The sequence below is a fragment of the Amblyomma maculatum genome, chromosome 8, assembly GCF_055883805.1.
Source record: "Amblyomma maculatum isolate TAMU_Amacu chromosome 8, ASM5588380v1, whole genome shotgun sequence".
Lineage (NCBI taxonomy): Eukaryota > Metazoa > Arthropoda > Arachnida > Ixodida > Ixodidae > Amblyomma > Amblyomma maculatum.
The window spans coordinates 66927174-66952100 of record NC_139351.1 but is presented as its reverse complement, the minus strand read 5'-3'; the positions used below and the strand labels follow the sequence as shown (position 1 = coordinate 66952100).

Genomic DNA, 24927 nt, shown 5'->3' with positions numbered 1-24927 from the left:
TGTATTTGGGCTCAGAGTGTTGGAATTAAAATAATGTAACAATAAATTCCTACTTTGTACTCATTCAGTCACTTTTCATTTGCTGGAGTCGATTATCAAAATCAGTTAAATTTCGGATTAGGTAATTATATACAGTTGTTTCGTTTTAATGTACAGAAAGGAATTCTAAAGTCAATCATAAATACGGCTTTTACTGACATAACCATTGACAAACCAGTAAAAAGTAATAAAAATTTACTTTCTGCAACTGATTCGCTAACTTGATTTTAGTTTCTAGCATGACATAAACAAAAAAAAGAAAGGTGTACAGGCATTACACACACGGAGAGGTGACGCGGCTCCTGCCACGTTCTCCTAACACCAATAAGCTCATCTAGACACTGATGTTAACTTAAAGTCTCTCAGGTAACTGCCAAGAGTGGGGAACAAGACTATCATCAGTCTATCCTCAAACCGACGCAAAGGAACAAAAAAAAAGCAAGCAAAACGAGCTAAAACCGGCGCGTTTTTACATTTTAAGCATTCGCGTGGACCTATACAGCCCAGCCTCGTCCCTGAATATGGTAATCCTTCAGACTGACCCACATAGGATTCGACTCGTAGGATAAGAAAACGAAAAGTAGACGGAGCCCGAAGGTCCAAATCTTGATGCACGCGTTGAAGGCGGCGAGAGCTCGCTGATCTGTTGACAGCACACGGGGATATTCGTTCTGTTCTCTCTTTTTTCTTCTTTCCATTTTCAAATTTCAAATCGAGATGGAAAAAAACCTAGGTGCGCACGCTCTCGAAGATCGAGGCCGCTCGCGCGTGCTTTTACAACGAAAGGAAATTTGCATTTCACTTTCGATAAGCTCCCAAACCGAAAAGCCCACCACAGTCGATAGCACGCGAGAGCCAATTCTCTCGCGCAGAAAAAAGAGCCTCAAATGGTCCAAGGGGAACTGCGCGTAATACAAAGCGCTGCACTATATTCCATCCCGCAAAATAGGCCTGAAAACTCTCTACCCGGCACAAGCAGCGCCAGGTGCCCGAACAGCCGATGAAGGCAGACCTCGACACGAACAGCGAAATAGACCTTCGATAACAAGTGCTGACCTGGCACGTTACGAACAAGCTTACCATGAGTTACTTATATCATACCTATGCCTGAAAAAAAGCGGAGCGCCAACACGACAAAACCACAAATGATACTAGACCACAATCGTCTTCTCAATCCACTTCCAAAGGAGCACTGACACATAATTTTTGTAGCATATTTTCTTCTTTTCAATGGTATGCATAAAACATTATTCAACGTGAACCACGAAGTGGCATTCGCCTGCGACTGCCCAATAGCTTATGATCGATTTCTTTTTTTTTTTTTTTTTTTTCACGTACTGCTTCGGTTTCAACTGCTTTGTGGCACAAAGCTTTTCCATAGCTCACGTGAGGCATTAAAAAAGATATGTGTAATCGCCGCTTCTTCATTCGTTATCATCGCATGCTCTTGCAGCGGGCTGTCATTAAAACTGCAGATAATAAAAAAGAGGAAGCAACGATTCTACTGCAGTTTTTTTTTATGCCTCCCTCGACTTATCGCTAGTTGACTTCACAGCCATCTTTCCGTTTTCTTGCTTGTTTGTTTGTTTTTTGGAAAAATAAAAAAACAAAGCAGCATGAGAGAAAATTCACTTATAGATTACTTAGAGAGAGAGAGAGAGAGAGAGAGAGAGAGAGAGAGAGAGAGAGAGAGAGAGAGAGAGAGAGAGAACAACTTTTATTTAAAATGCCTGCAGAATCGGTTAGGCTCCCTCCAAGCAGGGAGGACAAGCTTTTACCGTGACGCGGCCGCTACGTCAGTCTCGTGCGTTGTGCTGCTTGAGGTCTTGTTACGTCCCTCGCTACTTCCGCGGGTTCGAGAGGGCCGCCGCCCCCTTCTTGGGCCCACTCTCTCACAAGTTTATTGGCTGTGCCGCGAAACCGTATATTTAGTCTTTTGGGTCCAAAACAGATTGTCTGTATTCCCACCATTATTAAGGCTGTGATGGCAGGGGCTCAAAGCGATATGGGGGCGAAATGCAAAAACAGCCGCGTGCTTCGGGAGACGACAGCGCACATAAAGGAAACTTAAGGCCGTCGTAATTTGTTCGAAGCCATCTTTCGTAGCTCAAAGTGCTGTTCGGGCAGTAAAGCAATCGTTTATAAAAACGTCCCAATAAGTGCTCCACGACATCCTCGAACAAACTCCTGGTAAATCAAAATCAAGCAAGTATTTTACAATATTCCCATATGCCTCATCACATTAAACGCAATTGCCAAACGGGACCAGTTTAGACAGGTCTCCCTGTATACTACTGGTAACCGCTATTCGTTCTATATGATATAGGAATTCAGGTTGACGCACGCAATCTGAAGTGCACTTTTTCCTTATGATATAGGAATTCAGGGTAATTCACGCAATCGAAAGTGCACTTTGTCCTATATGATATAGGAATTCAGGGTGACGCACGCAATCGTAAGTGCACGATGCATTTGGTAAGGAGATAGTCGGGTTCATTAAAGTTAAGCAATGATATAACCTATCCACTTTTTCATGATATATCTGCACCACTTCGTTCATAATTTAAACTACTATTGTGATAGTTTTTCATTTCTTCAAATGCTGTTAAACATGCTGGTTATCCACCTTTTATTCTCTGAGCCGAAAGTGATGGCGTCCGAATCCTTGTTTTATGATTTGTGACCACGGCGTAGCGATTATTCTTTCCCGCAAGGTGTCAGATGAGTAACGGCTCCTACGAGTGCCATTTCTCGTTGGGCTGCAGGCGCCAGTACAGTTACACAAGATATGCCCTGGTGCACAGCGCAGCTAGAATGAATTTACACAGCTGTACGTGAGTCGACAGACGGGCGACAGCGAGCGGACACGAAGTCAGAATGCAGCCTTGTAATGCATTCCTCGCCTTAGAGCAGGAAAAAAATTTAGATGGTCTCTTAGGTGTACCTTAAAAGGAGAATGGCGAAAGCCTACCCTTACACTCCTTACACTCCTACACGCCTCTCACTGTTTGCCTCTTATCGGCGTTCATTGCAGTGCTACATAAATTATAATTGGTTAACAGGAAAGGAGCGGTGCCGTATCTATCACACTTTCTCCTGCAAGTGTGAGTTTGGACGGTACACCATCGCACCAGCCGCGTGGCGTTCCTTGGCGCGCGTTCAAGTGTGCCATTGCTGATAGCAGGAACACTATAGACAAGAACTAATCTCGCGGAATATGACAGATTTCGTGCACAAATCTCGCGCACAACTCTCGCGCACGGGATTTCGTTTCATGAGCCTAGAAGTCTTTCGCCTTAATAACTCGGAGTTCACTACAGAATGCGGGATCGAGAGAATGCGAAAGCATCAGCCTTGGTGCGACGTTGGTGGCTCCTAGTCACGACATGACTCAACACTATTTGCCTCATATGGCCCGCGATACACGTACATGACTCACCACTTTCATATCATGACTCGTTGATGATGCAGCCCGTTCTTATACCGTGACTTGCAATTCTCTCCGGTCATTGACTGATGACGTCACACACAAGAGGGACGTTTCAGTCGTACAGTGGCCACAAAGAAGAACGAGGAGCCTGCTGCGCCGCTTCCCCTCCCATTCCGTTATTACTCCTAGGTTAATCAGTCTTCAGAGCGAAATTTTCCAAGACCAATAATGCTTCCTTTTTTGCCGCAGCGAAAGAATCGACAAAAGAGGGGGACAAGTACAATGTATAAAGGCCGCTCCTCAGCGAGCGTATGTATCCAGTATTTTTCGCGCCCGGTGTTATTTTGGTACCTTTCTGCGACGGCACCGTATGCATACACATGTAGAACTGCAACAAGTCGGCAAACAACAAATGCACGACCCATATGCATTTCCATATCACCTCATTAAGCAGTCCCGCGACGCGCCTCCTGCGGCCGACGATATACACGTGGGGAAAACGCTTGCCCGTCGATTCTGCCGCTAGCAACGGCCACGACTCTTCGCGGCGTTCGATAATTCGCCATTCTCGCTCCGTGCAGGAGGAGAAAACAAAATAAAACCCGAAAAGTGCTGAGCAACGAGGTGCGGATAATAACATCACGGGCAAGTGCGAAGTCCGCGCGCAAAGCAAGCCTGGCCGAGTCCTCGCGGCGCCAGAAAAGCGCGCGCGCGCCCCAAATCGAGGCATCGGAGATATCTCGCGCCGCCGGCGAACTGCATGCAGCCTTGCTCACTATCTGTTTTTATGACTTTATCTGTTTCCACACACGCGAGCCACCGTGTGAGCACAGTGCACATTAAAAGGAAAACTGCACCGGTTTCAGATTTCGATCAGTCCCGAGTGGTCAAACTTGCAGTTAAAGCGCGCGAAATATCTGGCGCTAGGATTTGAAACAGTAACGCAATTAGCGATTAAAGCCGCGACGGCTATCAGGCCTCTCCACACAACACAGCGACGGGAGGGGAGAGGAGCATATGATGACGTCACTGACGGTACCATAATATTTTCCGCATAGAAACGATTTGGTTTTCGCTACAGAAAGCAGAACTCTAGAAATGTCGTTTGGCACCGTAAGAAATGGCATCGCAGGATGTGAGCGAATGCAAGTAAAATAATAAATAATACCGGCCGTGATGTCATCACTGGGCTTCTCTGCAATACATCGGTGCTGCGAGGAGAAGCTCGAGATTTATTTCGTCGATTACGTCATCAGTTTGAACGCTAGCGCAAAAACACTTTCCATGCGTTGCTTATAGCCTCTATAGATTTGAATTCTTAAATATCGCACAATTATCCTTAAGCTGTAACGCATTCGTTAAAATAAACAATGTGGATAACTCCACCGATACTCCCAATAAAATTGAAACTGTGTTGGCGATCAATGCACTATCGGTACCGCAAGCACAACTGACGGTGCCAATGATGACAATGTGCACTGCGCATATAGATAGGAGGAACCCCTGTTCAATTTCAACAGCATCCTCCGCCTCCATAAACACATCGTTTTAGATGCATCCTTCCATCCATTAGCTATAACGAAAACACAGTGCGCGTATTGAATAAATTGTGACCAGTCCTTTCCGTGGGCAAAATTGTCAACCACTCTCCGAAACATCAGAACGCTGCAGCCGTAAGCTGGTTAATGTACATTCTCTGTCAAAAATATACAGGCCAAGAGATCCTCCTGAAACCACTCCTGCAATACCTGAATTCGAGAACGGCGAGGACGAGCCATTTACAGGGTTTAAAAACAAACCAATTGGGCTGCATATCTTTGACAAAGATGTACATGCATGCGTACATTCTACGTCAAAGGCAAAAGAACTTAAGGCTATTTTTTTTTTCTTCGATGGACCTTGGACAAGTCCTCACGCTCGAACAAGCGAGGACGAGAGTTTATCTCACTTGACTTGAACCCCTGGGCCTCTAAACTTTTAGCAAAGTCTGAGGTGGTAGGAACTGAAATCTCGCAAGACGGCGCGCGACCGCCGATCCTAGTGGTGTAAGCGCAATGCGTGCCTATACACTTCTCAAAAGGGTCCTTCAATGCTCTCAATGACTCTGGTCTGGCTGAACAAGCACGCGTTGAGAGAGAGAGATAGAGAGAGAGCGTGAACTCGACTTTGACATTTGTAAGTGTGGCCTCGATCGCCTGCAATTGATGACAAAGCTACGAAGCTTTCCTTGTTTGCTCGAGCGTTCTGGGGACGCTTTTCCGCACTAGTACAGATGGACTCAAACGATAACATGGCCTCGGTACTTGGCGCAGCAAATGGCCTTTTTAAGACTTCTCGAGAGCACGAAACAAACAACCAAACCATCGGTAAAATAAAAGAAAAAAAATTGCCGACGATTACGTTACTTCTTAATGCGCAATTTGAGCGCAGCTCATCAGCTGTTCCACCTTTTCGATAGATTGAGTCAAATATTTCGAGCAAGACACGTATGTACAATTACAGACAACTTTTTTTCAATTTTTCACAAGTATTCCTTCAAGAAATTGCACAAATGGTTTTTGGCTACATGAGAAGTCTGCCAACTTTCAAACGGAGAATAAAACCTCTTTTCACTTCAATAGAAAACCAAGTACATGACTAAAGTAGATGCGAAATCGAAATGTATTGTGCTATTCCTTTACATTGTTCCAGAGTTCCATAACTGTTGTTACATTTCCTTATGTTTTGTTATTGGCACGTGTCTGAATGCGTATTTTGTACTGCGGTGATAGTTTTTAACTCGGTGTTTTTGTTTCATGTGTAGTTATATACGGTGATGATTGTTGTGTGTAGTTGCATGTGCATTGCCTGTACTTTGTACCCGCTGCTGTTGCGCCCAGTGGGGCCTGGACCTCGTCAGGAGACTAATTACCTCCTTTTGTCCTGCCCCACGGGCAGTACCATGTATTGCCTACACAATCACTGAATAAAATAAAATAAATAACACGAAAGAAGCTTTGTGGTCGGAGACCAAGTTTGGCCAAATGAGAAAGATCGTGGATGAAATCAGAAAATTCTTCAGGTACCTATTCTGCTTTAGCGATATTGGACCCTTTCCTTAGGTTTCCTGATACGTATTCCGAAATTAAGTCACCTTAGCGTTAAATCTTTTGGGCAGAGAACATATACGCGCTTACAGATGATGGCACCAATTGCGCGCGCGCTTGAGTGTGTGCGTGTCTGTTTGTGCATATGTGTGTACATTTTTTTTTTTATTTTTCCCACGTATTCCTTCAAGGAACACTACACTAACAGTTATTGGCTGTCATGAAAGCTTTGTGGTCGGCGAAATGAAGAGAGCAATTAAGTTATCAGGATGTTGCGGGAGGCAGCGCGTGGGCCCATAGGGACGTTGAGCGACGAACGAATAGATAGCAGCGACTGACTGATGCCGCTGACGTCGCTAGCGACTGAAGAGAACTTGACTCTGCGTTTCGGCTTCGGATGCACGCACCGTGATCCGCTGGTAGCGAGCCGGCGTTTCGGCAACCGGAGAGCACCCTCGCTGCCACGCAGGAAGAGGGAGGAGGGGGTATAAGCAAAGCCCCTCAATGGAGGGGCTTAGGTATAAGCAGCGGCGAACAGGAGAGAGCACGCAGCAATCAGATAACACGCGCGGTCGGCGCCAAGCAGGAAGACGAGGGCGGAGCTGGCTACGAGGCCCACGCCGACGCCGAAGCGAAACCCAGAAACGGGCGCCAAAGAGCTGCGCTCTAAATGGATATGTGTGACTTGAACGTGAGCGCGTATCGCTGCATCATTAGCCTAGCTCCAAAGCTGGAGTGAACTAACGAGCTCAAAACCTAACGTATTAATCAAGAGGGGGTATACCTTGTTCATCTGCAACCCCCCTCCTCTTTTTTTCCTCCTCGGTTTATCACTCCTATGAGCTGTCCATAAAATCCCAAGAAACAGAGGAGCTAGTGAAGGGAAACTGCTTCAGCTCGCGAGCCGGTGAGAGACAACTCATTACGCTAGAGACTTTGCACCGGCTATTTTCATCTGTACTAATTCGCGGCATATAGTAAGCGCCCTATGTAGGGTCCATAAAGCTTGCAATTCTGACCGAGGAAAAAAAGATCTTATAGAGTGACCTAACAACGTAAAAAGTCTACAATGGGGCCAGACGCGCAAATCGCACGTAAAAGCACGTTTAAGGCTCTCATTAGTAACATCCGGGCAGCCAGAGCAAAGTAAAAAGAAAAATCTGTTCCGAAGTGGGAAGGGCGCAGCATTGTCCTTAGAAATATCGGCTGTCAATTTCCTGATCTGAATGGCATGTTCGAAAGTCGCCTTTAGCGAGACCATTCAGGCTAATTTCAGGATTCTGCCGACCTATCACGCCTTTGTTCGCATGATTCCGTCCTCCGAAGTCGAGGCACTAACATGCGACCAGTCAGACAGGTGATGGCAATAAAAACAAAAGGAAAGCATAATCGCGCTGGGATTTGGTACAATGGGAGATATATTAATATTAATAATAATAATAATAATAATAATAATTGGTTCACAGGAAAGGAAAGGCGCGATATCTGTCACACTGTTTCTGTGGACACCTGAGCCGCGCCGTTAGGGAAGGAAGGAAGGAATATGGGAATTAAAGTGTAAAGAGAGAAAAAAGAGCCGTAATGGTGGGCAACGGAGTAATTTCGACCACCTGGGGATTTTTAACGTGCGCTGACATCGCACAGCACACGGACGCCTCTTCGTTTCGCCTCCATCGAAACGCCGCCGCCGTGGTCGGGTTTGAACCCGGGTACTCCAGCACAGTGGTCGGGCGTCTTACCACTGCACCACCCCGGCGGGGCGCGATAAATTAAGGCAAAACCTTTCTAGGCGCACGGAGGCTATCTCGCGTCTGCGAGGTGTATCCGCGAGGTTCCGCGACATGTGTCAGCGAGATTCTGCGAGGTATATCCGCGAGACGTGTGAACAAGATGTCGCAATAGGTTGCGGCGACGAAGCCAAAGTAAAAAAGAAAGTAATGAAATTGCAACAAGTACGCAAACGCGAAAGACAAAGGAAGAACAGAATAGGTAGACAGGAGAGAAGAGGAGGAAAGGCTCTCGCCGTTAAGCTCTTAGGCGAAACTAAGAGCAATCCTGTAATTTTGAAGAACGATACGGAACCACACCGGCGATAGTGAGCAAAAATTTTAATTATCTACACACCGCGGACTGGCAGTCACGATAAACCAATTTCGATTTCCTAGCAGGCACCAGCTGGCTCCAATGCAAAGCGCAGTTGAAACACCGAAGCTCCTTCTTTCTTGTTTTTTTTTTTTCCTCTTTCTCTTATTTTTCCGCTTTCATGAACAGTCGTCACAATTCTGTTTACGTATGCGATAATCCCGCAAACGCAAACAGGAGTACCTCTCTTACGAAACGCAATGAACAAAATAATCGATACCGGCAACAGCCCGAGTCAACATGCGGGTATTGTTATAAGCCGCTCGTTACGCTCTTACAAAATCATCGTGCTGGAGCACGAAAAGCGCAGAGAAAATTACTAAAGGCAGATTCCAGGGCCCAAATCAAGTCCGTGGCAGACACGCAAAGAGTAAAATTGAGACACTATACATACGGACATGCCCGCCTTTTACTTCGGCATATCTTCATTGATATTTTTTTTTCTTTTTTTTTTTTCATGCCACCGACTCAAATTGCAATCCCGGTGGCGCCTGGCGGAAAATGTTGTAATAATAGGCACAATATAGCTGCGCAAAGAAGTGCGGGCTCTGCTTTCTTTATTCGTGAAAAAAGAAAAACGCCCGTCTGGCGATTTCATTTCCTTAATACGCGAACTGCCTCGTCGGCCTACCTATTACGCACGCCCCAGCGAATATGGCTTCCTCTTTGAATATTACATTACTTCCTTTTCGTCGTCAGAAAAAAAAAAAAAGAAACTAATCAACTAGACCTATTCGTTTCATCGAAGACCGCTCTCCTTTTATGTTTTCCCAGCCTTTCTCTCTCCTTCCTCCCCCTTTCTTATAACAGCCTCCAGTTCAATCGGAGCAACGCGCGACATTTCATCCCACTCTTTTTCGTAGCTTGAAATTCTTGTGCACTTCCAACCAAACAGAACACAAAATTACGCTGCTACATGCACCCCCCCCCCCCTCCCCCTTCTTTTTTGCGACCTCCTTTCGTAAGCACTGCGGGAAATGCCGCAGCTGTATATGAAACTGTCGCAGCGCGCTCTAATCCAGCGACATCTCGGCGTGCATTCGTGTGACATGTCACGCCACTGTGACACGCGCGCTTGTGGGTCACAAAACACGCACAAATATCCTGACATTAGAAAGAAACAAAATAAATAGCGGCGCTGAGCCTCTGAGTCAAATGAGTCACTGGGGGTGTATACCTTTCTCGGTGAACTACGCCGTTCGTTCCTTTTGCGTACTGTACACCCATCCCTCGCCCTGTGGCCTCGTCTCGAGCAAACCCGGGGAACTAGCCTCGTGTTAGATAGCTTTTTTATTAACAGGTTCGAATCATTCTGCCACTCAGTGCTTTAACAGTCGTTAAATTCCTAAAACTATTCGGGTTATGTGGAATACTAAGCGCCATCTCTCAACAATAAATTCAGAATTTGCCTTAACTGCTCCTATGGTAAGGTAAAATTTCTATTACTAGAGTCGTACTAAATAACAATTCTTTATTTTTTTTTTTTCGGGAGCCTAACGACCAGAGAGAAGTGTACAAGCGTGCACTTCCTCCCAAAACAAACTGTATACCGCAGAAAGTAATAAATTCGGCGTAAAATACTGTGAAACGCTGTTTTTCTATACTCCCAGAGTTACCTGCGTGCGAATGACATATGTTTTTTTACATATCCATAGAGTTCACAAACAGGTACACCTTATTTGAAAAAAAAAAAAAAAAAAAAAAAAGTGCATGGTGTCATTTTGCTTATTTTTTCATTCCATTGCATCTCGAAATTCGGCTCCATTACACAGTGTTGCAGTGTGTTCCCTTCCTTTACGCTGTTTCCTAGCAAAATATTTGCACTCTTTCCAACGGATCGCATATTTACGCATTATTTCGCATTTTCTGGTATACCACCGGAGAAAAAGTTACAGATCCCCACTCTACGTTCTGAACACTGCCGCATGGGAGCACCACTCGGCGATGCTTTCCTAGTGTCGCGACAGGCACAGTGCGCAGACCTCGGCATCAGGAGCGCATCGTGAGTGTCGCCCCCATGCGGCACGGTTCAGAACTTGGTGCGGGGAAATCGTAATCTATCGGCTCCTGCTGCGGCAAAGCGTTCCGAGTTCCCCGAGACCGGTACATCTGCTAGTTCGCGGCGGACAGAGCAGAGCTGGCTCACCGTCCACGGCGATGCGGGCGCAGAGTTTGTGGGCGAGTCGACGCTCACGATGCGGACCCGCATGGTGACGCCGCGACGACGCATCACCACCGGCATGTCCTCCTCGTAGATGGTGCTCTCCTGGCGCTGAATCATGGTGGTGCCGTTCTCCGTCTCTTCCCACCGATTTCACCGAACGGCCGAGGAACGAGCGCGAAGAACAACAGTTGCGGAGCTGTTCATGTCGCAGGTGAAATCTCAATTCTGGCAACGCGGAAGGGTTCAATCACTGCTGTTATGCTAATCCAGAAGTCAGTACGACGCCGACCACTGTTCGAGAGACGATCGCTCTCCCACGTCGTCAGTTGAGTAGACGGTATACAGTGGTCTCGATGCAACACTTGATGCTTCAGATCGCGATGGCGTTCCAGATGTTTGATGAAGCGGTTCGAAACAATGTTTATCCACGTGCAGACGATGCGTCTGTCGGTTTGTTTTTGTTGCTTTTTTTTTTTTTCAGGACGCTAGCGGCTGGCAGACTTTTTATGTCACGCAATGCAGCAAGCGTTCCCGATGCACAAGTCAACCACAACAGGAGAAGCGCGCTCTCGGAGAGAGATCCGGTGAACGCAAGAGATCGTCCGCGACCTCTGACCGGATGTAGACGACGCAACACACTCACGAATCACAAGACGCACTGGGAGAAATTACGTCCGCGAAACAGCACCAGATGACGCTCTAAAACCGCGTAAGGTACTAACTGCACAGGTAACAAAATCCGGTGACGTCGCTGCAAAGAGGAGCTTCAGTCGCAGGCGAACTCGCACAGAGTTTAGTCCACGAAGTGAATAGGACAGTTTGCGCTGCGCAGTAGATGTGACTGGGCTCCGCGCCCAGCTCGTGATGGAGGACAGCGAACGGAGCGAAAACAAAATGAAAGAAAAAAATCAATAGGGAGTCAGCAGCAGACGAGACCGCTGCAGACGTACTGAGTTAACAAGGACGACAAGCCGCGTCAGTTTTTCAGACGATATACAGTGTCCATATACACAGCATACGGCACGTGTACGGGGGAGTGAGCTGGAAGAGACAGTTCAGTGTTCCGCGCGCAAGCAGACGACAACGGCGCGCACGTGCAGACGATACAAGCGAGCAGACGACGCCGCGCGTGATGGAGCAGACGACAGCGCGACGTCGGGCGACGAGCCGTTGCACTGTGCCGCTAATGGTTCTTTCAGTACACTCTGGCTGCACGCGCGTGGTAACAAGACGCAGGAATATACATCTTCAGAGCAACAGTTGTTTCCTCTTTTTCAACGCCGGGACCGGCGTTATCCGACGACGATACGGGGCGAAAACAATGGGCCGCCTTGCGAGCGTCGCCGATATCTTGACAGCGGGATAGGTGTACAAAAGAGACACCGAGCACCAAACACGTTTCGCCGATCCTTCTATAGCACGCGCACTCCAAACGTCTGAACGGTACACACCGACAACGCCAAGTCGACGTGAAGCTGTCGGTTCCACCTTTCAATACACAGCGAGGACGTCTGTACCTTGGTGGTTGCCCCAAAGCAACCCGTGTAACCCAGCTCTAAACTGTAACACGGTGCGTGTATGACGTCACTGTGGACCAAATAACTCTGCAATGTAGCGAAGACGTTTTTCAAGCTGCGTCTAACACCCGTAACCAAACTAGTTTTTTCCACGAACCGCAACAAGGAAGGAGTCACACCTCCGACGCAGGTGAATGAATTAACGCACTATTTCCTCGCTACAGTACCAACTCTTCACGCAGATATGAGAGGGATGCCCTTTTCGACGCCGATGTCGGCCACGATGAGGCTGGCTGATTGTCGAGGAGGAACACATTCGTCGTGAAGCACCACTTTTTCCCCGCCCTTTATCTCCAAAGTCCTCACAAGAAAGGTCGCGGATCGTGTGACTTACACATTGCGCTCTGACGTCGGATCGAAGCGTGTTCGGGAACGCCGCGGTTATAGAGAAAATATTTCGCGAAGCTCCTCTTTGATTTCAGGTAAAAAAAAATAAATATATATCGATCAGAAGTTAGGTTTCCGCAGAGCTTCGCGCTAGCAAATGAACTAGGGTTATTGATTTATTGAAGGGTCATTGAAGGGTTATTGAAGGTTTATTGACCGTGCTTTGCGGGGCTTCGCAATAAAAGAAAAGCGCAGCGTTTCCCCTCGAGATAAATTGAGCTGTATAGGGTTAAGTCAAAAGTATCTGGAGACCCGAACGAAGGGTGATGTCTACGTTTCTTTCGTTTTGTTGAATGTTTCCGTTTTGTTTTAGGCACACGGAATCATATCATATATCCACGTTCCATCGCACTAGAGGCTGCGGGCGGAATAAAAAAATAAACGACACCAGGCAGGGGGACGTATATCTTAAAACAGGAACACCACGTGCTCAGCTCGGGACCCGATGCGGAGGCACGGAGGCTTATTAAGAAATGTTGGGTGTACACCCCGAAAAAAGGCCGCACTACGAGCGCTCCATTGCGACTAACTAGAATGATAGCCTCTCGCACGACGTTGGTCGGTCTCAAAAGAAAAGTTACCGATAAAGAACGACTTGGAAAGCGAGAGTGGCAACAATAAATTTTCTAAGTATGATCGAAATACGTTGAGGCAAAAAAAAAAAAAAAAAAGAGAGCAATGAATTATCTTTTATTACCTCAAGCAATAGGAATAATGGAAAAATATTCTTTCTCAGCGGCGCGGCGATAATTCACACGCTCCACGGCTCACGAGAATAAGAGAAGAAGAGAAAAGTCCTCCTTCAACCCCTGAGGGGCAGGAATTTTTTCGAGAGCGCTGTCTTCTTTGCTAGAAGTGTTTGGAGAGCTTTGGTGGGGAGACTTCAGAAAACTTTGCCAGACCTGCTTGTCTCTTTCTCCTCGGTTTGAGAACTCTGGAAGAAATCCCAAAAATAAAATAAAAATATAAACGATATCGATGAGCCCAAGGAGGTCGCGAGAACTCCTCCGGCGGCTGTTTTACACAAGCCGAACGTGTGCGAAACTGCAGCGGCCGCACAACAAGAGCTCGCCGTGAACACGAAAAAGGAGGAGAAAAATGTACAAAGGTATTTAGAGAGACAAGTCAGACGAGAGCTCGAGACTCACTCAGCACCACACGGAAGTGGAGCACCTGCCAAAGGAATTTACAAGGAGCTTCTTTTTTATGTTTTCGTTTCCTTTTTTTCACCTCTTAGCAAAGGTCGAGTATGCGGAACCTGCCCGGATAAAGACGTATCCCACTCTGATCCCAGAGTTGTTTCTTTACAATTTCAAGAGACTGGAGAAGCTCCCAGTCCAGTGCCCTTCATGCCACTATGTCCCTGCGACGAAGTAGAGCATGAAAGCTATTTCATGTACAGAGGAAACACCTCACAGCCCGGTCAAAAGAAGTTGTGATTGTGCGGAAAGATGAGAAACCAAAAAGTTGGTACGGCGACCATGCATATAAAAACTGGGCAAAGTCTCGTTCGCAAAGTTGCGCTGACGTAAGGATAGATCTAGTAGCTTGTTTGTCCTGTTTGTTGAAATTCTGCGTTTTATTACCTTGTCTGGTCAGCAGACAACACGAAACAGAGGCAACAGCGGCATTTAGTTATGCGCCGTGGCGCCTGCCAACAGGTGACGTCTCCAACCCCCGCACAGGAAAGCAACGCCGCTCGGCGGAACTTTCGATAAGCGGACGTGACAGGAACGGCTTATCGATGGGGGAAAACTCGAAAATCCCGAAAGACGACCGGCCGCGCCTTGATAGAGCCGAGAGACGGAGCACCAGAGCGAGATCGGGCAACGTTTGACGCCCGGTGTTCTGGCACGCTTTCGAAAGCTGCCGCCGTTTTGTCGCTTCCTTTCTTTAGTGTCAGGTTGCAGAGACAAATAAATGCGCCGAGGTATGCAAAACAGGCACCGGTTCTGGAGCAAACACGGGAGCGCACGGGGCGCCCAAAAGAGCCGGAGCTTCCGGGAAGCGGATTACCGGAAAGCGGAGAGAAGCCAGGCGCGCGAAAACTTCGTGTTGTGGAACAAACGGAAAGCTCAAAAAAAAAAAAAAAAAAAAAAAAAAGTACAGTTACTGCAAAAACCGCTGAGTCACGTAGGAAGCGGGCACGAAGTATGTCCACCCTTATTTTCTTAATATTTGTCGCTTCTGTAATCGCAAAAACGAGAAAAATTCGTAACCACCTCGTCGCCAGACGCACGAGTACTTTCCTTCGCACCGTGAAGAAGAGAGGAATCAGTGCTCGAAAACCGAAACGCTGAGCTCTTTGGCTCGTTCGTTTTTTCCTGGGCCTTCCGTGCGCCCTGAAATTATGGTCGATCCCGTTTAATCCCCCTCACCAGATCCCCTTCCCCCGGTAAAACACGGACCGGCACGCGTGCTTAGTCCGCACTCAGATTAAGTAAGTATGCACAGTCGATGGCACACTGCCGCAGTTCAGAACGTGTCGGCAAACCTGTCCCTCTCTCTGATAATTTTGAAAATCATTCGCCCGGAGCGCAGCTTATAACTATCTTCCCTTTTTTTTCCCGGTTATTCCCTCACTTCAGTCCCCAAAGAAGAAAGAAGACAGGGATTAATGATTGCGTCCCTTGCGCCTGTCCTTTTCACGTATCACGCCTCTATTCTGTTCTGCATTTAAGTATAAGCCGCTAAAAGATAGTTATAAAATGTTAAGGGAGCTTTTAGGGAGAACCCACGTGCCGTGAGCGTCCCTAAAAAGCTAACGGGTTTACAGTGACACTAGTAGGTAGACTTTTTTCTGCGTACGCGTGCGCTGGGTAATAGGTAGAGCTGAGCGCTTCCACACGGCCCTGAAACAGATATCGGCCCACTGAACGGGACCTTTTCGATATATGAATATCAACAAACAGCCGCAGTTAAGAATACAATCTATTAGAAACGCGAGGCCAGCGAGGCCAGCGAGGGCGAACGGGTCGGTGTATCTTCAACTGTACTTCCGAGAGGTGTGTATCTGTTTATTACGCTTATCCTTTGTTGTTGTTGTTGTTGATGCGCCCTCACTTTCAGTTTAATATAAGTGCTTCGTCTTCGATTACCTGCATCCTATCCACATACACACCCACAACACAATATTCCTGTTTCCGCGTATTTTTACGAAGAGTATACGCAGTCCCTGTTCGAGCCCGTTTCCCTTCTCCGTGGCCTCTTTGTCACCGTTGCATTTACAGCCGCAATTACTTTCTCCCAAAGTAGTTTGCGTCTAGTCAGGCTAGCGCGAACGAATCGATCGCGATGTGTTCGTCGACGAGGAACTTGTTTTGAAAGTTGTCAGCGGCAGACGCTCGCGCGCGCCTGAGGGCGGCTCAATATCGCTTTCGATGAAGGTGCCCAGCCGAACGCGGTTTTGTTCAGCTAACCAGGGAAACTTCGCCAGATCCACAGACCACAAGTTCAGTGACGAGAAAAAAAAGTGAGGACTAAAAAAAAATAAAGGAGAAACAAGCAGCGAACGGAGGAATACTTTATCCTGACCACGGGAACGTAATAGCGCTGGCACTGCAACTGCACCTGGAGAAGGGCGAGGAGCGGGTTGACGTGCCGCAAACGAAGCGACGGAGCCGATCGACGACGACGTAGTGTTGTGTATGCTGTACGAACAGCGCTGGAAACTACACCCGAGGGGGCGGTGCTGCAAATGAATCCGCTCGCTCCCGTATGTAAATCGGTGCCCGGTAGACCGTACTCTGTCGATTTCGGTACTCACTCGAGCGGCCTGGTACGAGTCCCAACGGGAAAGTTGGGGAACCAACAAACAAGCAATGAGCGAGGAGCAACGATGCGCGAATAAACGTGACCGCAGCGGCCCCTGGTGAGAACTAGCCGCGCAGTGTTATCGTGAAGGCGTCCGCTTAGCCAGCTTTATTTTCCCCAATTGCCCAATTTGGGAAGGTCGGAACGAATTAGGGAAACGGCGCTGCTAATGGGATCTCAATCACGTGAAAGGGAAACAAAACTATGTTGTTCGTGAAAACGTTAAAAGTATGACCGAAAAGAGTTCAAGGATATGTCTCGGCTTCGCTACCGACGTCTTCATACGCTCTCGCGATATTTAGCCGCGCCTTAAAGTTTCCAATTTAAATAAAAAAGTAACATTAGTTTTTTTTGAAAAGAAAAAAATATTGCGAAACGGGAGGAAGGTTACTGCGCCGCATAAGTTGGCGGAGACGTAAGAGAACCGCGCATTTGTACTTTGGGTCACAAGCATTCGAAACAAGTGCGCGCAAGCAGAAAGTGAAGCGGAGATTTAAGGGACACTACAAGTAACGACTGCAAGACGACAATCCTTCGCAACGGTAAACAAATGAAAATGTCCGACTACCATCTGTGCCTCATTTCTTCTATATCTCTACACAGATGTCGCGAAAACAAGGACCGTATCGCTAAATTGCCGGCCGACCACAAGGACAACAGCGACCACGAATAACTGCTACGAAGAAGAATTCACCGCGCGGACTCGGGCACTGATGACCACAGAGAGAGAGAAAGACGCTTCTTCGGTAGACACACCGCTTCCCGGTCGGTGTCCTAGCGTTTTCTTCTCTTCCTCAACCAGTGTGCCGGGGAGAACGGGAAGTCGAAGAACAGCCCCGAAATCAATTTCTCATTACCGAGACGACAGTAGGCTGGGAGCAGGATCTTGCCTCATACGTTCTACGCCTCAGTTGCGCAATGCAACGAGAGTTCGATCCTCCCAATCGCCGGCTGAAACAGGGAGACAGGTCCGAAGATGCGTATACCGCACCGCGCTGCCCCGCGAGTGCCGACGAAAGGAGGAAATTGAAAACGAGCCAATTAGGCTGGCTGAAAGTCTCTCGCGTGCGTAAACCGGATCGCCCGATAGTCCTTTTTGTTTTTTGTTTTTGCTCCTCAAAGTTGCAATAAACTGCACGTGTGCAGCTATAATATATTTAGCGCACAGTGTGGGACCAAATATGACTCCGTGAAGCCACCACGACTAACGGGAAGGCGAAACCGGTAGTTAAGATTGGTATTTCTTCCCGTCGTACGCAAATGCAAATATATAAACCGCTGATTTTTGCTCTTTCTTTTTTCAGCCCCAGATGAAGCCGCCGTCCGAAAAAGACAAAAAAAAAAAAAAAAAAAAAAACGCTCTAGCCGTGCTTTCAATGTCCCGACAGCGTCGCCTTAAACGGTCCACACCGCAGTAGAGCAGCCAGTCGATTCAATTGCTGCGAGCCAACCTTGCTACGAAAAGGAGATATAAAACAGTCGGCCTAACTCATTCATGAGACCCAAAGCGCGGTACAAAAAAGCGCCCGAAGTTTGAACAAACGTTCCCAGCCTGACTGAGTATGTGTTCAGCAGATGTCCGGAGAAGGACTACAGCTTGTCGAGCCAGAACTATGTAAATGACAAAGAAATATAAAAGCGAATTGTTTGACCTGTCGGACCAGACAAATGGTCTTAAACGAACCGAGAATTCAAGACCGAGTTCGTTTGACAGTCCTCGCACTGTTTTTTTTTTTTTTTTTTCGTTAACTAATCGTGTTACAGCCAGTCGCCTCTTAGCCTGCACAGGGTAATACCTCAAAATTCGTTTGTACTAAGCGGACTGAGTTGGGAAACAGAACGAAAAAAAAGAAAGACGTAAGGTCGGACCTTACGATAGAAACGGCCGTAGAGACGAACAACTCGTTATTTCTTCACCGCGGTAGACGAACGTTCATGAAAAATTAAGCATCCCTTAAACGCGTCTTTTTTTTTCTCTCTCTCTCTCAAGCGCCGCTTCAAGTCTGGAAAAGCTCCACTTCACCCGACTACCACCGAAAAAAAAAAAAAAACAAATTCAACTTAAAGAAAATACGGGTCAAAAGCTCCAGAAATTCGGGGCGGAAATTAGACGACAAATACAAGAACTACCAGTGGAATATTTCGCACCTCGGGAAGTTCGACACAAGAGTTAGGCTTCACCAATAAAGTACAAAAAACAAAAAAAATACCCTCCGAGGGTGGTTCAAACAGGGCCAGATAAACGCCGTCGCCTCCCTATTGGTCAATCGAATAAGCTTTGAATAACCGCTTCACTACTAACGGCCCCGCTGGACGCTTAACAAACCAACACAGTCCCGATCGAGCGCTACGAAATATGCTAGTTAGGCCAGCAGCGGTGGTTTAGTAAACTCTATACGCCACACGTCTTTGGTTCGCTTACCTCGATACGGGCGCAGTTGCTACAGTCCTCCTTAAGAGCAGCCTCGGCAAGGCAGGATTATTTATCTTTTTCTCTTTTCTGCTAACAGGAAAACGAGAAAAAAGGCGACGACTAATCTTGGATAAGCTGCACGACCACGACACACTATGCGCAGCAAGAACAGCAACAGGCAACGTTGCTAAAAGGGCCTCTCCACGTACGCCGCCGGAGTGTTTCTGGCGAGGGACAGACAAAAACTCCGCACCGGTATATGACTTATGAGACAGGTATATATCGGTGCGAAGACAGGCGTCGTCGTTAGCGAAGTTCCGCTGCTGAAGCCAAGACAGATGCAGCGGAGGGAAGTTCAAAAAAAAAAAAAACAAACAAAAAATCTCAAGGGAAAGACGAAGAAAGCGCAGGATGTCACGCGAAGACGGCGCTGTCTGCCTAAGATGACTGAGAAGAAAAAAAATAATACACTGAAGGACACTCCCTGGCGCTAATAATGCGGAAGAGAGAGAGAGAGAGAGAGAGAGAGAGAGAGAGATGGCGTGGGGAAAGTTTTGACGCGGCCGTCAGTTAGAAAAGAGGACGTCGCCTTGCCTTTCCTCGCACACGGGATTCAGGCCCGATGCTTTGACACGAGCACTCCAAAAGCGGCGCAAGCCTCTTCGAGAGCCAAAGTATCGATGAAAAAAAACAAATACGTGCTGAAAAGCAGACGACGTTCGGGAGAAAGTATTACCTCAGGACAGATGAGCAAATTTGCAAGAATCGCTCAGAGGAGGAAGGGCGGATCGAGACGAGCAAAAACAAACGGGAAACAACAGCTGGAAGGTAAAGTTCTGTTTACACAGAGAAACGGGCTTGGAGATAACAGGGATCGGAAAGGCGCCTCTCGTAGAGTAAGATAAGGTAGGTGAATTCGATCAACGCACTGCAGGAATAACAAGGCTGACACTCAGCTAGGCCTGTTGATAATCAGATATTATTTCGGCTCTAGCCTGGTAGATCAACTTTCCGCTGCTTCCTGTCGGCATGAGCGTAGAGTGGTTAGGGTTAACTAAGCTTGACGAGCGCGAGAAACGTGCAAGAGAGAGAGAGGAAAAAGCTAACGTGCAAGTTCAGCCCGCTGAAAAATGAGGATCAGAAAACGACGGCGATCTTATTTCGAATAAAATGAAGAAAGCAATTGAGACTATCTAAGCGCCGCTTAAACTACCACACTGTAGAGAGAGAGAGAGAGAGAGATAAAGGGAATCGAAATAGGATTCTACAGCACTCCAAGCTGAGGCCCGAAAAACTGGTTGAAGAAATGCTAGCGGAAACAGACAACGCTTAGCTGAAGTTACGAGAGGAGACAGCGAGGATACAGCGGAAACCAGTGGAAGGTTATATGGCAAGAAAGCACAAATGGTTATACGCTCATCGATAATCTGAAGTGCCTTGGAGCTTCAGCAACTCGCCATAAAATAACGGGATTGCTTCCGAACGGCGTTACGCTGGTAAATATGAATTCTACTGTAAGCTGCTAGAATTACCCCAAACAGAAGCCCATCACGGCAGAAGTAGACAGAAGAAAAACAACAGAGTATGTGGGGAGCCTTTGGAAACAAACGCACGATCCTCAAGAAAGAGAGGTTTCAAAGTTGGCCAACCAATGTAGAGGAAAAAGGAAAGATAAATAAGTTGAGCTAAGTTGACCGGCGGCCGAATTGCTGAAATCTTTCTGTTAAGCAAGAGAACAGAATCAGTGATCTTTCTGGAGTCGGGGCTCAAGCACTCGAGAGTGCGCAACCAGACAAGATGATCCCCCGAAGCGCCCCAGACAGAACAGAATCGCCTCAAAAGCTACCCACCGCCACAAACTCCCGCAAGTCTTGGATCAAACGCTTCCCCACTGGAACAGCAGACAAGGAGAGAGAAAGAAATCAAGTTCAATTGCGCGCAGACGACAGAGATAACGACTTTTGCGCCGCAAAGCTATCAAAAACGCCAGACGTTCATGGGAGCTGGCAAAGCCTCCGAAAAAATTGCCACTTTCAGATATCACCGTTGTCTTTTCAGCCCGGCCAAGAAGCGCCTGTAGCGACTGTTACAACACTTGGATAAGCTGGAGAGAGAAGGGAACCTATTTTTTCGCCGTAGCAGACGAAAACGCGCAAGACGAAGCCAGAAGCCGCAAGAGAAACCAACAAAAGGCGCAGCTGTAGTGGGTCAATCCGACCGGCTTTCGCGTCAGCAGCGCGAGTATTGTCCGAAAGTTCTTAAGAGACTTCGCACGATACAGAGTATCAGAGCTCACGGATGCCGCGAGATTATCCGAGAAACGAAGCCGAGATAACCGCGTCGTCTGCTACCCGTCGGTATACAGAGCAGACGAACAAATGCTCTATACGCAGACGACGGAGCGAAGCAGGGGGTCCGGGGCGTTGCCACTACGCGTATGAGCGAATGACGGGCCGAGAAAGAAAAAAAAGGGTTAGGAATTAGTAATTGGTGCCTGGAGCGCGCATCGGACGCCGCCGGCAGAGTGACCTAATTACTCCACATACTCGGGCAAACGACGAACGCAGCAACGGGAGAGGAAGAAAATCAAGGTCCAGATTCCGCGTATCCCAGGCGCGGGTTAAGCTACTCTCATTACTCTCTGGGGCACGGGGTAATAAGGAGAGAGAAAAAGAAACGAATGAACGAATAGATAAGGGCCTAAGTGGTATGTGATTCCGCGGACACTCGGCAGACGAAAAATGGTGCGACACTAACGGAGACGGAATTACTCGCGCACTGTGCCTGCTTGGCTCGTGCCAGCTTGGCTCGATATGGCTCGTGTCGCTGCTAATCGGATACGTCGAACGAGCCAGGCGCAAGAAGTCAGTTTCGCGTGATTTTAAGCGAGACAAAAGTCGAAACCGAGAAAGGCGATAGCGACGACGCAGCGTTTAGAAATCGCGTGTCACGGTCGACTTTTTTTTTTTTTTTTTCTCCTCACCGGAGCGTATTAACCGAGCCAAGTTTCCGCCGACTTTACGATCGAGCTGTCCCGCCGAGACATTTGGACACTGCGAGCTAATTAACGAACGTCGCCTGCGCTAAATGGCAGGACTTCTGTCTTTGTTTAGATATTTTTTTTTTTCTTTATTTTCAGCGAAATACGGAAACGTCTTCACGAACGGCGTTGGGTGGTAGGCGGCTTTCGTAGCAAGGCAAGACAGTTTTTGTCTGGGAATCCTATGTAACGTATCCCGTAAGGTGCGTAGTTTGTAGTCGTTAACGACGACTAAGCAGAGTTAAACGCGCGTCAGAGCGGAGAGATACCGACCAACCGGCGCTACGGTTCTGAAGGAACTAGAACAAGAAAAAAAGCGCCGTATTTCGTGATTACCGAGGAAAGTGTTTCGCAACACTGACGGCGAGGTGAAAATTTTTCGGAGCCTAAAAAGGAAATAAGAAGAGCCAGCAAAAGACGAGCATATTTAAAAGAAAGTTAATAGAGGCTGCGATAAATCTAGAGCAGAGTGTTCGAAGAACACTGGGAAGGTACAGCTTTGAAGACGCTTTGAGCTTCGAAAGGCTTGCAAATGCGCTTGCCGCAAGGATATGACACGGCAATCCTTTTATAAATGATAAGTTATTGTCACTGCACTTAAGAAAAAAACAGAGAACAGCCGAAGGTTGAGACGCAGCGAAATAGAAAAAAAAAAGAGAATAAATATGTCCGATCTGTCAGGCTTAGAAAGAACTAAGTGAAAAATATGTTGGGGGAAAAAGTGAGCGTAATGCGGGAGAGACGGGACGGGACGTTAAGGATATTTGGACAGCTGCAGAAGACGAAGAGATCAGTCGGCTCAAGTGAAGCTCCAGATAGGATAAAAAAAAAAAAAAAAAAGGCGTATCCTGTGATAACCGATCACGCTAACGACGTTACCCACTGGGCCCCAGAATCACGAAAAAGAGAACGCCTTTATTAGACTGACAGCAAACAAGATAATGCTTAACATATGATCACCAGGAACCATCCGAGCAATTCGCAATTACTATTACAGAACAAAGAGAACTTTATTTAGTTGGCAATTATGTAAGGCCAGGTACTACGGAGCAAATTAACACAGTTGGACCAGAGAACTTTCCTAACCCTAAACCGAATAGCACATGTAAACGCACCAAACTCAGGCGGAGCAATCGGAATAACAGAAGACACCGCACCAATCAGACGGAGCAAACGGAATAGCAGACGTCAGCGTGCCACAAACAGACGAAACGAACGGAAGAGCAGACGACGGAGCCGACAGCGTGGCAGACGACAGAAAGAACGGCGTTCGGAGCAGCACACGATAAGGATTTGGGGTGAAAAACAGAGAGACAATAGGACGTACGCCCGAACGAGCCCTGTCCTGTATCAAGTGAAGCGCAGAGTTGCTTCCGACCGACTTTTCGCACGATCGCGTACGCGAAAAAAGCAAGCGACACGGTGCAGAGAAAATTAGTAGACCCTTCTTCCTGGGCAACGTCACTTCCTGCCGCTTTTGGCGCCTTTTTTTTCTGGTTGACAAACGGCGCCGGGGAACGATAAAGACAAAACGCCCGCAGCAGATATGCCAAGAAATAACGAACTATAATAAAAAGAAAAATAGTGCACAATAGCCCTGTACACGTACTGTACTCGGAAAGGAGATTCAACCCTCTCTGAATATTTCTCACGAATGAGTTCAGGGCAATGCTGTTCAGGACACCTTTCAGTAATGATTGCGCAAATAAAACGGATGTGAGACACCGCCTGATGACTTCGGTAGCAATTTGCTAAAACCTGCTGCAAAGGTGGAAAATAGGTTAAGTGAAATGTGGGCGTAACGCTCACATGCAACCGATCAATCAAAGGAACAGAAAGTAAATCCTATCAGGCTACTCAGCAGTTAAGACGGCAAGCGAAGCTTTTAAATGTTCAGAGTAGTTACGGTTTCGTCGATAAGGACAAAATTATATCAATCTGTATTTAAAGTAGGTTATCCGGTCTATGCGCGCCTTCTCCGTATACTGTTTAAGGGGTTCGGGTTTAGCCACGGCTAGCCTGAAAATCAAGGGCTTAAACACAGGTTAAAAAAAAAAAAAAGCAACGCTACGACAGAAAGTACTTAAACCTAAACCTTGGAGATATACGCACACGGCCTCGACGGGGCAGGCAGAACCAGTTATCTCGCTCCGGCTACCCTCGTCGCTTAGCTGTAATCGATTGCCAATGACCACCACTCTGAGGCGAGCACCGAATAAAAATAACACCCGACTTCCTTATTCGAGTGTGCCTTTCTGTTGGCACGTGCCTCAGAACCACCGAAATAAGTGTAAAAACAAAATTCGCTATTCAGGGCAACTACGTCCCAGCAGGTGGTCCCCCCCCGGGCTCCGCTCAGAGGCGATAAATCAATCCACTATCGAATTACCATCGACCGCTGTAGACATGCGCCTATAGGAGCCAGGTAAGGCGCGCCCGGCTTACGAGAAATACACCGTGGAGCAAGTCCTCCGGGGTCGTGAATATATTGGCCTTAAAGAGCATATAGCCGATGGGCGAATCGGCGAGGAAAAGGTGATAAAGCAAGATCCCGAAGTGATAAAACGGCGACCACCACCACACACTTCGACGTCGACTTGTCTTGGGTGCGGGTAACGCGGATTTTCGCGAACTCTCTACACAATGCCTGCGACGACGTGCTCGCGTGCCTGCCTGGCGCGCCGGCCAGTAACAATTCGTCTTGTCGTGGAGAGAGGAAGCGATGAATAAAACCAGAAAGAAGAACGCTGGCTTTCTTGCTTCGAGGGGGAAGAAAAAGAGCCGCCGAGCGATCTATCGTACGCAAGGTGTTGGCTGCATAGCGAGTTGTGTAAGC

General features: G+C 47.5%; 1 protein-coding gene across 4 annotated transcripts in view; it reads right to left on the bottom strand.

Annotated features, from left to right (window-relative positions):
• The window catches only part of dop (microtubule-associated serine/threonine (MAST) protein kinase dop), a 364897-nt gene that overhangs the window by 187233 nt on the left and 152737 nt on the right, over positions 1-24927 (bottom strand). The window contains exon 1 of one of the 4 annotated variants that reach the window (XM_084576410.1): positions 10844-11651. The exons of the other annotated variants lie outside the window; for them this stretch is intronic. Within the exon in view, the coding sequence (XP_084432536.1) occupies positions 10844-10978 (135 nt within the window). The 5' untranslated portion in view covers positions 10979-11651. Of the gene's footprint in view, positions 1-10843; positions 11652-24927 lie in introns of those variants that run through there. 4 annotated transcript variants of the gene reach the window in all.